Source organism: Gorilla gorilla, chromosome 1 (genome assembly GCF_029281585.2).
Source record: "Gorilla gorilla gorilla isolate KB3781 chromosome 1, NHGRI_mGorGor1-v2.1_pri, whole genome shotgun sequence".
Classification (NCBI taxonomy): domain Eukaryota; kingdom Metazoa; phylum Chordata; class Mammalia; order Primates; family Hominidae; genus Gorilla; species Gorilla gorilla.
The window spans coordinates 234,390,172-234,405,407 of NC_073224.2; the positions used below are offsets into that span (position 1 = coordinate 234,390,172).

Below are 15,236 nucleotides of genomic sequence, written 5' to 3' on the forward strand. Positions count from 1 at the left end.
CCGAATTCCGGACAGCAACAGGGCGGGCCGGAGTTATCGCGAGAACTGGCAGGCGGCGCGCAGCTGCGGGCAGCTGCCCTTCCCGGGCCGGCGTCGGCGGCACAGTGCGCAGGCGCAGCCGGCGCGTTTCCCCGGGCTACAGCCGGCGGCGCCGCCGCCCGCTAGTCCGCCTCCCGGCGCCATGGCGGGCTGCGCGGCGCGGGCTCCGCCGGGCTCTGAGGCGCGTCTCAGCCTCGCCACCTTCCTGCTGGGCGCCTCGGTGCTCGCGCTGCCGCTGCTCACGCGCGCCGGCCTGCAGGGCCGCACCGGGCTGGCGCTCTACGTGGCCGGGCTCAACGCGCTGCTGCTGCTGCTCTATCGGCCGCCTCGCTACCAGGTGCAGGCCGGCGGGGGCCGGCGGGGCGGGCGGGGGTCCGCTTGGCGCGGCGCGTGGGCACCTTTCTCCCCGGGCCCGCAGTGGCCTCCCACGCGCGCGCTCTTCATCCGCGAGTTCAGGTCGCAGGAGGGGACCCTCTCTCTCCGGGCTCGGGCGCCCTGCACCCGAGGAGTGGGTTGTTAAATTGCAGCTTGTGCAGCTCAGCAAGTGCGCGTGGGGTGGAGTGAGCGAGCCCGCGAGTGCTTTTATGTAACTTAAGGTGCAGAGACCTACCTGCTGCCCTGTCTCAGGTCAAAGGCCCCGCAGTGACGTGGGTGGGGCTGGGCGCCCAGGCCCGGGTGCCCTCACCTCATAAACTAGGCTTAAGCAGTTTTCCTACAGCCCTGAATAATAATCACGAATAATAATAATGACAGCTAAAATTTAGGTAGCAGTTAGTCTTAAGTGTTTTACGTGGGTAATCCTTACTGTAGTCCTAAAAGGTGGGTACTGTTATCCCCTGGGTGTAGATGGGGAAGCAAGCTCAGAGAGGTTAAATAATTTGGGAGGCCACACAGCCAGAGAGGGGTGGGTGCAGAATTTGAACCCAGGTCGCCCACTTCTCCCTTTCAACCTCAGCAAATCGGCTCTATCTGCTTGCCTGTGGGTTGCCTATTCCGGGAAGGTCAGCAGCCCAGATCTGTACTCTGAGGACTGTGAATGACTGAGCTTCTCTTGGGTTCCTTTCAGATAGCCATCCGAGCTTGTTTCCTGGGGTTTGTGTTCGGCTGCGGCATGCTGCTAAGTTTTAGCCAGTCTTCTTGGAGTCACTTTGGCTGGTAAGAATTCCTTCAGAAATACTGGTTTTCAGGCGAGGGTGGACAGATCAGAGGGTCAGTAGCGGCATTTCCTCATCCCTGTCTCATCTGTGACCGGCAGAAGGCTGTTCAGGGTTCTCTGGAAACGAAGTCTCCTGGCTTCCCCCTAGTTGCTCACATTTCAGCCCTTGTGATTTCGTGCCTGTGGGTTGATTGTGAATCAGGCAGAAACAGATCTCCCTGGCACCCCCAAAGGTGCTGTCATCCGCAGCTGTGGTGACAGCATTCGGTAACTTGAGCAGCCCTTCCCGGAAGGGGTGCAGGTCCTCGGTGGCGGGCAGGGGCAGGGCTCTGGCTTGTCTTCATGGGCCTTTTTCATCTCTAATTTCTATTAGGTCACATCTAGTGCATCCCCACAGCCACTGTAGGATTTTTCCCTACACTATGATTTCAGTCCCTTGAGCCTTCTAGTCTGACCTGGATATGAACCAGTGGCTTCAAGGTAAAAAGTTTTATCTCCTCTTATCAATATTTTGAGCCATCTAATCCTTCTTTGCCGGAATTATTTCAGTTTTGTTAAATTTTGTATCCGACATACATCACTCCTTTATGTTGTTATCTCCCTCTTTCATGTTTTATTGTGTGTAGTGTCATTTTTAACGGACAGAAGGGCCCATAATGCCTCTGTGACCTATGGGTTTGTTTTGCCTGTGACATTCAAAAACAGTCCCTTGCCGGGCGCGGTGGCTCACGCCTGTAATCCCAGCACTTCAGGAGGCCGAGGTGGGCAGATCACGAGGTCAGGAGTTCAAGACCAGCCTGGCCAAGCCAGGAGTTCGAGACCAGCCTTGCCAACATAGCGAAACCCTGTCTCTACTAAAAATACAAAAATTAGCTGGGCACGGTGGTGGGCACCTGTAGTCTGAGCTACTTGAGAGGCTGAGGCAGGAGAATTGCTTGAACCTGGGAGGCGGAGGTTGCAGTGAGCTGAGATCGCGCCGTTGCATTCCAGCCTGGGCGACACAGCGAGACTCTGTCTCAAAGAAAACAAAACAAAACACCAGAAAGAAAAACAGCCCCTTAAAAACTCCACTTTTTGCAAACCTGAGGTAGTAGATGCTGCAGATGGGTACCTGTGTCCACTCTCAGACAGGTGAGAACAGGGCCTCATAGACTTAGGGACAGCTCAGGAGACCCAGATGTGCACTTATGGTTAACTTGGTTCTCTTGTCCCAACTTAACTCTCTTTTTGTCTTTAAATAGGTACATGTGCTCCCTGTCATTGTTCCACTATTCTGAATACTTGGTGACAGCAGTCAATAATCCCAAAAGTCTGTCCTTGGATTCCTTTCTCCTGAATCACAGCCTGGAGTATACAGTAGCTGCTCTTTCTTCTTGGTTAGAGTTCACACTTGAAAATATCTTCTGGCCAGGTTAGTGTGCCTTACATCCCCCTCTGGAGGGGAAAAGGGTGGCTCCCATTCAGGCTGAGGACAGTGACATTGATTCACCTTTCAGGTCTAATCTCCCCCAAGCGATTTTCCGCAGACCTCTATCCTCACTAAGCTATTTATAAAGGATGAGCTCCGCTCATGAATTCTGCCTCTGGATGTTGACTCGAGGACGTGCTGACCTTTTGCTTTAAAGTTTGCATCACATAGTGCACCATCTAATTTGAAGCCCCAACCTTGAGTAGTTGTGATTCTAATTTTATAATCAGATGATATTTAGACGTTTCATGTAAGAGTTTACTGGCTGGGCACGGTGGTGCACGCCTGTAATCCCAGCACTTTGGGAGGTCGAGGCGGGTGGATCACAGGGTCAGGAGTTCAAGACCAGCCTGGCCAATATGGTGAAACCCCGTCTCTACTAAAAATACAAAAAAGCCAGGCGTGGTGGCACATGCCTGTAATCCCAGCTACTCGGGAGGCTGAGGCAGGAGAACTGCTTGAATCCGGGAGGCAGAGGTTGCAGTGAGCTGTGATCGTGCCACCGCACTCCAGCCTGGGTGACAGAGCGAGACTCCCATCTCAAAAAAAAAAGTTTACTAACAAGGTCGGGTGCAGTGGCTCACGCCTTTAATCCCAGCACTTTGGGAGGCCGAGGTGGGTGGATCACATGAGGTCAGGAGTTTGAAACCAGCCTGACCAGCATGGTAAAACCCTGTCTCTACGAAAAATACAAAATTAGCCGGGCCTGGTAGCGCATGCCTGTAATTCTAGCTACTTGGGAGGCTGAGGCAGGAGAATTGCTTGAACCCAGGAGATGCAGGTTGCAGTGAGCTGAGATTGTGCCATTGCACTCCAGCCTGGGCAATGAGAGTGAAACTCCATCTCAAAAAAACAAAAAAAAATGTACTAACAAAAGCCTCCGTATGTGGAATGCACTCTGAAATTGAATGTCTCACAGCCAATGAAATGAAATACATGTGGCTCCTGGGATTCAGGGTGGAAACCTTGGACCCTTTTTTGCTTCTCTTAGCTATACTTGTCCCCAAATGAAGGACTGAGCATGTGGCCGGGGGTCGTGAACCAGAGAGCCCATCAGCTGTAGCAAGAGAGCATCTCTTTACCATGATGCTTTCATTGTGCTTGTTGGTGTTTTAAAGTAAATTGATGAACAGCATAACTTAGGGGAATGTGTTTTCTTATGAAATTTTAATGTGATGACAAATGCTGATTGCCCAGGAGCACATTTTCTGTTTCTGTCTTCGGGAAAATAGGTTAATTTTAAGCAGTGCGAAGGGGAGCTCAGCAGGCCAGTGTTTTCACTCCCCGTGTGTTGTTGATGTCTCTCTCCCACAGAACTGAAGCAGATCACCTGGCTCAGTGTCACAGGGCTGCTGATGGTGGTCTTCGGAGAATGTCTGAGGAAGGCGGCCATGTTTACAGCTGGCTCCAATTTCAACCACGTGGTACAAAATGAAAAATCAGATACACATACTCTGGTGACCAGTGGAGTGTACGCTTGGTTTCGGCATCCTTCTTACGTCGGGTGGTTTTACTGGAGTATTGGAACTCAGGTATAATATTAAATATGACACTGCTTTCCTTTTTTTTTTTTTAGTAACATTTTAAACGTGATATAATTCACGTAGCATAAAAGTCACCATTTCAAAGTATACAATTAGTGGTTTTGAGTGTATTCATGAGGTTGTTGGTCTCCTTTAAATAATAGGTACATGTTCTTCTTGGCACGTTTCAAGTGATAATTTAATAAAAATCAAGAGAACTAATGTAGTCCGTAATGGTTTTCACTATGTGCCCAGAACCTGGGTGCGTAAGTCCTTGGTGATTCTTGGTGCTGTTAGCTACCTGCTGTATCCCTTCATCCTGTTTCTGCCTCTGTTTGTTTGTTTTCTTTTTTCTTTTTGGTAGAGACAGGGTCTTACTGTGTTGCCCGGGCAGGTCTCAAACTCTTGGCCTTAAGTGATCCTCCCACCTCAGCCTCGCAAAGTGCTAGTATTATAGACATGAGCCATTGTGCCTCTCCCTTTCTCTGCCCCTTCAACCTATTAATAGCACCCCAGAGGGGGTGAGGACAGAGATGGGGCTTAGGGAAGGGAGTGCCCTCTGTCACTCATGTGGCAGCTTGACTGGTTTTCATCAGAAATAGGTATTAATGGGGCCGAGGCCATGTGTTAGTGAGCTGTGTGAGCCATGGAGGTTTGTTCTGTCTCAGGCTGAAGAAAAGGCCTTGTTTCTTTTCTTTTTTTTTTTTTTTTTTGAGACCTAGTCTTGCTCTGTTGACCAGGCCAGAGTGCAGTGGTGCGATCTTGGTTCACTGCAACCTCTGCCTCCCAAGTAGCTAGAACTGTAGGCACGAACCAGCATGCCTGACTACTTTTCGTATTTTTTTTGTAGAGACAGGGTTTCTCGAGTTGCCCAGAGCCATCTTGAGCTACTGAGCTCAAGCAGTCTGCCTTCCTGGGCTTCTCAAAGTGCTGGGATTACAGGCTTGAGCTACGGTGCCTGGCCTTTTTTTTTTTATTTTTCCTTTTTGATATGGAGTCTCGCGCTGTTGCCCAGGCTGGAGTGCAGTGGCATGATCTCAGGTCACTGCAACCTCTGCCTCCCAGGTTCAAGCGAGCCTCCTGAGTAGCTGGGACTACAGGCGCCCGCCACCACACCCGGCTAATTTTTTGTATTTTTAGTAGAGATGGGGTTTGACTGTGTTAGCCAGGATGGTCTTGATCTCCTGACCTCATGATCTGCCCGCCTCGGCCCCCAAAGTGCTGGGATTATAGGCATGAGCCACCGTGCCCAGCTTTTTTTTTTTTTTTTTTTTTTTTTAAAGACAGGATCTTGCTGTGTTGCCCAGGCTGGAGTGCAGTGTTCTGATCATGGCTCACTGCAGCCTTGACCTCCTGAGCTCAAGTGATCCTCCTACCTCAGCCTCCCAAGTAGCTGGAACACATTACAGGTGTGTGCCACCACGTACGGCTAATTTTTAAATTTTTTGTGGAGGTGGTTCTCCCGGCCGGTTGCCTGTAATCCCAGCACTTTGAGAGGCTGAAGTGGGTGAATCACTTGACGTTAGCAGTTTGAGACAAGCCTAGCCAACATGGCAAAACCCCATCTCTACTAAAAATACAAAAATTAGTTGGGCCTGGTGGCACATGCCTATAGTCTCAGCTACTCGGGAGGCTGAGACCTGAGAACCGCTTGAACCTGGGACGTGGAGGTTGCAGTGAGCTGAGATCGTGCCACTGCACTCCAGCCTGGGTGATGGAGTGAGACTCTGTCTCAAAAAAAAAAAAAGAGATGGTTCCTCCTTTGTTGCCCATGCTGGTCTTGAACTCCTGGGCTCAAGCCATCCTCCCACCTTGGCCTTCTAAAGTGCTGGGATTAGGCCAGGCATGGTGGTTCTTGCTTATAATTCCAGCTAGTCGAGAGACTGAGGCACAATATTTGCTTGAACCTGGGAGGCAGAGGTTGCAGTGAGCCGAGATCACGCCACTGCACTCCAGCCAGGGCGACACAGCAAGACTCTGTCTCAAAAAAAAAAAAAAAGAAAGAAAAAGAAGTGTAAGGATTATAGGTGTGAGCCACTGCACCTGCTCTATATATGTGTGTTTGTGTGTGTATATATTTTTTTTATTAATGTATGGTTTTTTGTTTTGTTTTGAGGCAGGGTCTCTCACCCAGGCTATATAGTGCATTGGCATGATCATGGTTTACTGCAGCCTCGACCTCTTGGGCTCAAGTGATCCTCCCACCTTAGTCTCCTAAGTATCTGTAGCCCAGGCTGGAGTGCGGTGTCACAATCTCAGCTCATTGCAACCTCCGCCTCCCGGGTTTGAGTGATTTTCCTGCCTCAGCCTTCTAAGTAGCTGAAACTACAGATGTGTGTCATCACACCTGGCTAATTTTTGTATTTTTTAATTAATTTATTTTTTTGAGATGGAGTTTCACTCTTGTTGCCCAGGCTGGAGTGCAATTGTGTGATCTCAGTTCACTGCAACCTCTGCCTCCCGGGTTCAAGCGATTCTCCTGCCTCAGCCTCCTGAGTAGCTGGGATTACAGGCATGCGCCACCATACCCGGCTAATTTTGTATTTTTAGTAGAGACGGGGTTTCTCCATGTTGGTCAGGCTGTTCTCGAACTCCCAACCTCAGGTGATCTGCCTGCCTTGGCCTCCCAAAGCGTTGGGATTACAGACATGAGCCACCATGCCCAGCCCCTGGCTAATTTTTGTATTTTTGTAGAGATGGGGTTTTTCCATGTTGCCTAGGCTGGCCTCGAACTCCTACGGTTGAGTGATCTACCCGCCTCGGCCTCTCAAAGTGCTGGGATTACAGGCGTGAGCTACCACGTGTATTTCTTTTTCTTTCTTTCTTTTTCTTTTTTTTTGAGACAGAGTCTCACTTTGTCGCCCAGGCTGGAGTGCAGTGGTGTGATCTTGGCTCACTGCAACCTCCACCTCCCGGGTTCAAGTGAGTCTCCTGCCTCAGCCCCCGCGAGTAGCTGGGATTACAGGTGTGCACTACCACGCCCAGCTAATTTTTTGTATTTTTAGTAGGTTTAGTAGGGGTTTCACTATGTTGGCCAGGCTGTTCTCAAACTCCTCACCTCAGATGATCCACCCGCTTCAGCCTCCCAAAGTGCTGGGATTGCAGGTGTGAGCCACTGCATCCAACCCGTATATTTCTTTTTTAAAATTACTATTTGGCTAGGCACAGTGGCTTTGGGAGACCAGAGCAGGAGGATTGCTCGAGGCCAGGAATTAGAAACCAGCTTGGCTGGCCGGGCATGGTGGCTCATGCCTGTAATCCCAGCACTTTGGGAGGCTGAGGCAGGCAGATCATGAGGTCAGGAGATCAAGACCATCCTGGCTAACACAGTGAAACCTCATCTCTACTAAAAATAAAAAAAATTAGCCTGGTGTGGTGGCACGCATCTGTAGTCCCAGCTACTTGGGAGGCTGAGGCAGGAGAATGGCGTGAACCCGGGAGGCGGAGCTTGCAGTGAGCCGAGATCGCGCCACTGTACTCCAGCCTGGGCGACAGAGCGAGACTCCGTCTCAAAAAAAAAAAAAAAAAAAAAAAACCAGCTTGGCCAACATAGTGAGAACCCTTCTCTCCAGAGGAAAAAACTAAAAATATATCTGGCAGTTGTAGCGTGCACCTGTAGTCCCAGCTACTCAGGAAGCTGAGGCAGGAGGATCGCTTTGATTGCTGCTGTACTCCAGTCTGGGCAACAGAGTGAGACCCTGTCTTAAAAACAGAAAACAAAATTATTTATTTGTGTATTAAAGATGAGATCTGGCTGTGTTGCCCAAGCTAGTGTCAAAACTCCTGGGTTCCAGCAGACCTGCTTTTGTCTCCTGAGTAGCTGGGACTATAAGTGTGCACCACCATGCCCAGCTAACTTTTTGTTTTTTGTAGAGATGGGGTCTTAGTGTTGCCCAGGCAGATTTTGAACTCCTGGGCTCAAGCAGTCCTCTCACCACAGCCTCTCAAAATGCTGGGATTACAGGCATGATCCACCATGCCCAACCCAAAGCCTTATTTCTTTTTTTTTTTCTTTTTGAGACAGAGTCTTGCTCTGTCGCCCAGGCTGGAGTGCAGTGGCGCAATCTCGGCTCACTGCAAGCTCTGCCTCCTGGGTTCATGCCATTCTCCTGCCTCAGCCTCCTGAGTAGCTGGGACTACAGGCGCCCGCCACCATGCCTGGCTAAATTTTTTGTATTTTCAGTAGAGACGGGGTTTCACTGTGTTAGCCAGGATGATCTCAATCTCCTGACCTCATGATCCACTTGCCTCAGTCTCCCAAAGTGCTGGGATTACAGGCGTGAGCCATCGCGCCTGGCTGCCTTATTTCTTGAAACTGTTTCTTGATTCTTTACTCTTGGTCCTAGAAAAACTTGGCCAAAGAATGTGAATAGATCTTGGAAAATTCACCAAGTGTTTGGGAAAAGTCTCCAAGTCTTTGGGCAAATCCAGAGATCTCTCAGGCATCCCATCAGCAATGCATGGTCCTTGGTGACTCTGGTGACCCCTAACGGTATAGGTGGGGCAAATGACCACATAGCATTTACTTTACATTTTTTGTTTCTGAAACATGTAAAACCCCCACATTAATAATCACCTTGGGAACAAATTGGTTATGACTGAATAATGTAATTTGCCATAAATGCTTGCTTGTTGTATATGTGTGTGCACTAGAACCAAAGGGTTTTCCATACCTTTTTGCCCATAGATTTTTTTAGATTGTGCTCCAGCACTTGTGTGTGTATGAAAGGAACATGTCTTTCCTGATATAATACTTACACTTACTGTTTACAAAATCCTGTTTTCTATCTTACTATTTCAATACTGTTCATAATGTACTAAATGATTTCATGGCTTAGTAACAGGCTGCAGCCTGCTATCGAGAACTCCCACTGTAGGGTATCCCCAGCAAGCTATGCCAGATGTGAGGGTACAGGCCCCGGAGTCACTGACTGGGCCAGTCCTGATTCTGACATTCACTGCTTGGCCTCCTTCTCCTCTCACGTTAAAGTGGGGGCAGCTAGACATAGTGGCACATGCCTGTAGTCCCCTCTACTCGGGAAGCTGAGGCAGGAGGATGGCTTGAGGCCAAGAGTTCAAGTCCAGCCTGGGCAATATAGTGAGACCCTGTCTTTAAAAAATAATAAAATTTTTAAAAAAACAAAGTGGGGATAGTAGCATGCCCTCAAAGGTTTGCCATGAGAGTTGAACAGGGTAATGATTGTAAAGGGCTTAGCATGGCGCTGGGAACATAGTAAGTGCTCAATAAGAGAAGGTGTGAGAGGTCAGGACATGAGCCTGGCTAAAATGTATATTCAGAAAACATACAGAAAATGTATGTTGGGGAAGATGCACATCCACAGGGGACCAGTGGGCAGGTGTAGGTGAGTGGTTCCCTGAGGAGCTGGGGAATGCTTTTGGCCTTGAAGGACTGTTTGGCTGGAGATCAGTGGGAAGGATGTTCTTTGTTTTTTTTGAGAGGGAGTTTCGCTCTGTCACCCAGGCTGGAATGCAGTGGCGATCTCAGCTCACTGCAACCTCCGCCTCCTGGGTTCAAGCAATTCTCCTGCCTCAGGCTCCCACCACTGCGCCCAGCTAATTTTTCTGTTTTTGGTAGAGACGGGGATTCGCCATGTTGGCCAAGCTTGTCTCAAGCTCCTGACCTCAGGTGATCTGCCCTCCTCGGCCTCCCAAAGTACTGCAATTAACAGACATGAGCCACCGTACCTGGCCAGGATGTTTTTAAAGGTGGAAGAAAGGGCCAGGAGTTCGAGACCAGCCTGGGCAACATTGTGAAACCCCATCTCTACAAAAAATACAAAAATTAGCTGGGCGTGGTGGCACATGCCCTTAGTCCCAGCTACTTGGGAGGCTGAGGTGGGAGAATCACTTGAGCCCAAGCGGTTAAGGCTGCAGTGAGCCATGATCACGCCACTGCACTCCACGTGACAGAGTGACAATCTGTCTCAGGGGAAAAAAAAGAAAAGAGGCAAAGTGGGCACAGCGTGGGGAGGGCAGGAGACTGGGGAAGTGGGCGAAGTGCTGCTCTTCTGGGGGTGGAAACCCAGACTCAGGGGGTGGGGTTCAGGCTCTGGAGCTCTCTGAGCGTGGAGGTAATCTGCTGGAAGGGGCATTTCGGAAGCTCAGTTTTGTGGCCCTGTATCTCATGCTGAAGCAGAGGCTGTGGGTTTAGGAGGCAGAGGCCCAGGCAGCTGTGGTGTAAGCGAATGCATTTGTGGTGGGAGGGTCCTGGGCAGGAAGGCAGCGTGCATGGGACCTCATGTTGGGGAGCTCACACCCGGAGGTGGGGGGCATTGCTGTCACCCCAAGCTGAGGGTTGAAATCCAAGAGGATGATCTTGTGATTTACAGATCTCTCTCGTGTAAGAGGAGCAACAGGAAAGCACGTGAGAAAGGCCTGCAGCACTGAGTGCTCAGGGCGAAGGTGACAGTACTGCTCCCAGAGACCCTGACGGTCTCAGCAGGGCATGGGCACAGAAATCCTCTGGGTATTAGAGACAGACGCCTACCAAAGCACAGGGCGTCATCCCACGGTCACCCTGATGAGCCTGTGTCTCCCTCTGTTAGGTGATGCTGTGTAACCCCATCTGCGGCGTCAGCTATGCCCTGACAGTGTGGCGATTCTTCCGCGATCGAACAGAAGAAGAAGAAATCTCACTAATTCACTTTTTTGGAGAGGAGTACCTGGAGTATAAGAAGAGGGTGCCCACGGGCTTGCCTTTCATAAAGGGGGTCAAGGTGGACCTGTGACGGGCAGTGGCCCCGGTGACCTTGGGGCCTCCGACCCTGTGCAGCCTGGGACAAAACTGTTTCCGGTTGGCCGCTGCAACATGGATTTTCTTAATTGTTTTATGTCATTAGTCACTCTTCTGGAATGTCACTCAAGACCAAGCGGTCAGAAGGCCTGAGGACCCAAGGCCCCACTGGAGCAGTCTGTCCTTATGCTGAATCAAGGCGGAACATGGGTGAAAGACGAGTAAGAGGCAAATCACAGCAATATTCCACAGCGCCCTCCAGAGTTACCTGGGGAGGACCGAGGCCACACGCCACTGCCCCCGAGGCCAGGGTGTAAGTAAAGGATAACCAGGACTCGCTGGGAGAGATGGACTCTGTCCTCAGCAACACTCCACAGCAGAAAGGGGTAGCAGGTACCCCTTCTTATCAGCGGTAAAAATGCATTTACAACCTTGCATTTAACCGAAAAACACAAACCGCTTTAACCTCTTTATTTCTGTCCCCCACTGCATGAACATCTATACAATTTTAAAAATACTTCCTCATAGGATGCTTTGGCCCTTCATCTATTTAATCATAGCTACATATCTATTTTTTATAAGTAGCAGTACACATTCAAAGGGGTATTCCTAGCTCAATGCTTGGTGTTCTAGCTCAACTTTTATCCTGCAGCAAGTAAGCCTAGATAACTCCACACGATTTGGCTGAGTGGCTTTGTGTGACCGTGGCCCCAGGCCAAGGGGATCATGGCCCTGGCTGGCTTTCCCGGGGGTCTCAGCTCCTGTTGTCAGTGATAGGCGGCTCAAAGGAGCGTCAGTTTCTTTTGATCCAAGAAGTGCTTACTGAATGCCTGCCCTGTGCGTGGCCTTAAACATTGAGAAGTGCTGCTCTCCGTTTATTTGGGATTTGATTCTCATTTTACCATAGCTTATATTCTCAATTTCAATGCCAGTCTCAGAACCCTTGTTTTCTGTGTTCTGTTCTCAAAATTACATTGTCCCTCATGTCATTTCAAACTGTTTTCCAAAGGGATTTGAGCATATACAACTACAAATCCAAGCAGATTGACTCTCAAAAATAATCTTAAATACTGCAAATAATCCCAACTAAGATTCAGTCAGTATGTTTGTTTTGCAAGTTTGGGAGAGTAAGTTGGCTTTGAGTCACACATCGAAGCTTTAAGAGGTGAGACGCTGGCTTCATTCTGGACTAGACAGGAACTTGGCCTCAGCGTGAGATCCTGCCATGCAGTGTTGCGGTGGCACTGATGAAGTGTGAATGTGAAGGCGGCGTCGGCATGGGGCCAGAGCACCACTCTGCTGCCCCGCCACGCGGCCTGTGAGGAGCCACTAAACCTTTCCGTGCCTAGACCTCCCCATCTGTGGAATGGGGTCAATACCACCTACCTCACAGGGGTGTTGTGAGGACTGAGAAGAACAATGTCAAATGTTTTTAATACTCAGATGTGGGAGCGACATCAATGAAATCTGTACTGTATGAAAGCTACACAAAAATGGGCAGACATTTGGTTAATTGTGCCAGATACCTAAAATGTATGTTCAGAAAAGCATTTTATCAACTCAGAAATATGACTTATTTCTAGATTTCATGGCTTAATGAATTTTTTCATTGTTATATATACCAAAGAGGCTTACGGGTTCATTGATTAATAGCATGACAGCTGCTGGTTTGAAAACCAGACAGACGGCCGGGCGCGGTGGCTCACGCCTGTAATCCCAGCAATTTGGGAGGCCAAGGCGGGTGGATCATGAGGTCAGGAGTTCGAGACCAGCCTGGCCAACATGATAAAACCCCGTTTCTACTAAAAATACAAAAAAATAGCTGGGCTTGCTGGCGGGTGCCTGTAATCCCAGCTACTCAGGAGGCTGAGACAGGAGAATCCTTTGAACCCAGGAGGTGGAGGTTGCAGTGAGTTGAGATCGGGCCTTTGCACTTCAGTCTGGGCAACAGGGCGAGACTCCATCTTAAAAAACAACAACAACAACAAAAAAAACCAGACGGACTTTCCCATCGGCCCTCACGACATGCGTGCAGTGGGACTCTAGCCAAGGCGGTGGCCGAGCCATCATTACAATTTTTCTGGAGTAAATGATCCATGGTGGGACATCAACTGGCACTACTCTGTTTGGGAACTTGAGTTGAATCATTTCTAAACTTGTCCTTTAGACCACGCCTAGGGCAGCAAATTCCACTTCCTAGAACTGCAAACCGGGAGAGGATGTAGTTAGATTCTGGCATCCTGCCCCAGCTCTTTGAGGGAAAAGTTCTTTCCCCTGCTCTAAGTAGGGCGGGCCCAGCCTCCATTCCCACTGGGAGCCATGAAGTTGTCTTGTTGATAGGTCTAGGGCAGCTGTTGGCAGCTGCTGGCCTTGTGGATGGTAAGCTGACGGTGTTGGCATTTAATGCCATCCTCCATCTGCCAGAGGCCCAGGAAGCCCACCTTCACACCAGGCCCACCAGCTGGAAGGAGCCCAGGAGGCAGGTCTTAGGGTTTCATGGTGAAATGCTGTTTGACACCAGGGAAAACTTGACGTACTCTGCTTTGGAGAAGAATTCCAGGGGTAGGGATGGTGGGAGAACATTCCCACCCTGTTTATAATCCCAGAGCAGAAGTCAGCAATTACTTAGGGATAAAAGATGAACTCCATTTTTTTTTTTTTTTTTTTTTTTAAGACAGTCTTGCTCTGTGGCCCAGGCTGGAGGCTGGAGTGCAGTGGCACCATTTCGCCTCACCGCAACCTCTGCCTCCCGGGTTCAAGCGATTCTCCTGCCTCAGCCTCCTGAGTAGCTGGGATTACAGGCTTGGGCCACCATGCCCAGCTAATTTTTTTGTATTTTTAGTAGAGACGGAGTTTCACCATGATGGCCAGGCTGGTCTCGAACTCCTGACCTCAAGTGATCCACGTGCCTCGGCCTCCCAAAGTGCTGGGATTACAGGCGTGAGCCACCGCGCCCAGCCAAGATGAACTCCTTAAGGGCAGGATTTGGTAAGTGATTGACTTCTTTTTAGTTCCGTGATCTTGAGATTATTTTTAGCTTTATAAATTTAGTGGCAGGGCCCGTGGAGAATCAGGTTAATGAGGTAAAGGCTTTCTGGGTATTTGCTGCCAAGGCCACATCACCAATTTTCTCGATTTAAAAAACTGTCAAGAGATTTATTTTTCCATTGCAGGTTTTAAAGTGGAGATTCTGAAGTGGAAAATAGGTACTGTCAGAACAAAGCTACCTGGAAACAGCATAGAGTGAAGCCTTTCATGAGGGCTTGCAGGCCGCTGCTGAGTGGCAGTTTACAGAAGAGGTTGCGGAGTGAGCCTCTTAGCAGGACAGAAAACAAGGCAGCAGTGCACCTGCCACCCCTTCACGAGCTGCTCCTTGAGCCTAAAAAGTAGGCTGTATTCATCCCTTCTGTTCATTTACCAACCTGGGGGATTGATATGACCGGGGAAAACGTTCCTAAACCAGGAAGCTGCATTAGCCGATCAGGCTTGGTAAGATCTCGGCCACAGCTGGCTGCTAGGAGTACCCCCACGATAGGCACAGCACACCACTGTCCCTTCACTGCACTTTCTTCCTGCCTTAGGTAGTTGGGCTTGCCCACCATAGTTTGCTTTTGTAGTGGTTTGGCAAGGTTAGAAGACCTCGGCCTCTCTGTCGTGCTGGGAAGTGCCTACTCTCTGGGCCACTGCTGCAGAAGCCGTGGCACTCTTCATGGGTTTGGAAGACCCAGCCATCTGCATTAGAGGCGGCCTATCCCATTGCAAGGAGAGGAACTTAACGGAGTAATTATTCTACTCTTCTTTTTACATAAATGTTTATTTAAATATTCTAAATTGGATTTTCTTTCACAGATACTGATTATTCTTTCCAGTTCTTAAATAAAACTGCACTTGATTTCACTCAACCACAGTGTGATTGTCTGGGATGTGAAACTCTGAGGTCACTCCTGGGTAAGAAGCGTCTTAAGCCTTTAGCCTCAAACCACGTGTGTTTTGCCTCCTCAATTTCTTTCTGAATTCCTACCTCTAACCAGTTGTAATGATAATTCCTTTTGCCCTGCAGGCCACCACATAGGTTTGTAAGGCCTTGGAACAGGAGCCTCAGTGCCCCTGAAGTAGCAGGTGCAGGGACAGTGGACGTCGATGTGAGTGATGTGTTATGTGTTGAATGTGCTGCCATGTTAGCACGTAGACCCATTTGCTGTTAATCACTGAATCAAGCTGAATATTTGCTTAAATGTGACTATCTGGGCATCATTTTGCCACAAAAACTTGTAAAATTTTAGGTCACGTGGGTTA

At 49.4% G+C, this 15,236-nt stretch overlaps 1 protein-coding gene across 1 annotated transcript; it reads left to right on the plus strand.

Moving 5' to 3' along the window:
• Nucleotides 1-29: 29 nt before the first annotated feature.
• ICMT (isoprenylcysteine carboxyl methyltransferase) lies at nucleotides 30-12,524 on the plus strand. The gene is made up of 5 exons (XM_031013340.3): nucleotides 30-376; nucleotides 1,106-1,194; nucleotides 2,437-2,606; nucleotides 3,978-4,195; nucleotides 10,753-12,524. The coding sequence occupies exons 1-5, from the start codon at nucleotides 182-184 to the stop codon at nucleotides 10,933-10,935; spliced, it is 855 nt and encodes a 284-aa protein (XP_030869200.1). The 5' UTR covers nucleotides 30-181; the 3' UTR covers nucleotides 10,936-12,524.
• Nucleotides 12,525-15,236: the final 2,712 nt, after the last annotated feature.

Bases quoted from the DNA above. Each gene is read 5' to 3' on its own strand.
- ICMT (XM_031013340.3), top strand. From the start codon at position 182: ATGGCGGGCTGCGCGGCGCGGGCTCCGCCGGGCTCTGAGGCGCGTCTC. The intron at 1,195-2,436 runs GTAAGAATTCCT...GTCTTTAAATAG, and splicing joins TCTTGGAGTCACTTTGGCTG to GTACATGTGCTCCCTGTCAT. The intron at 2,607-3,977 runs GTTAGTGTGCCT...TCTCTCCCACAG, and splicing joins TGAAAATATCTTCTGGCCAG to AACTGAAGCAGATCACCTGG.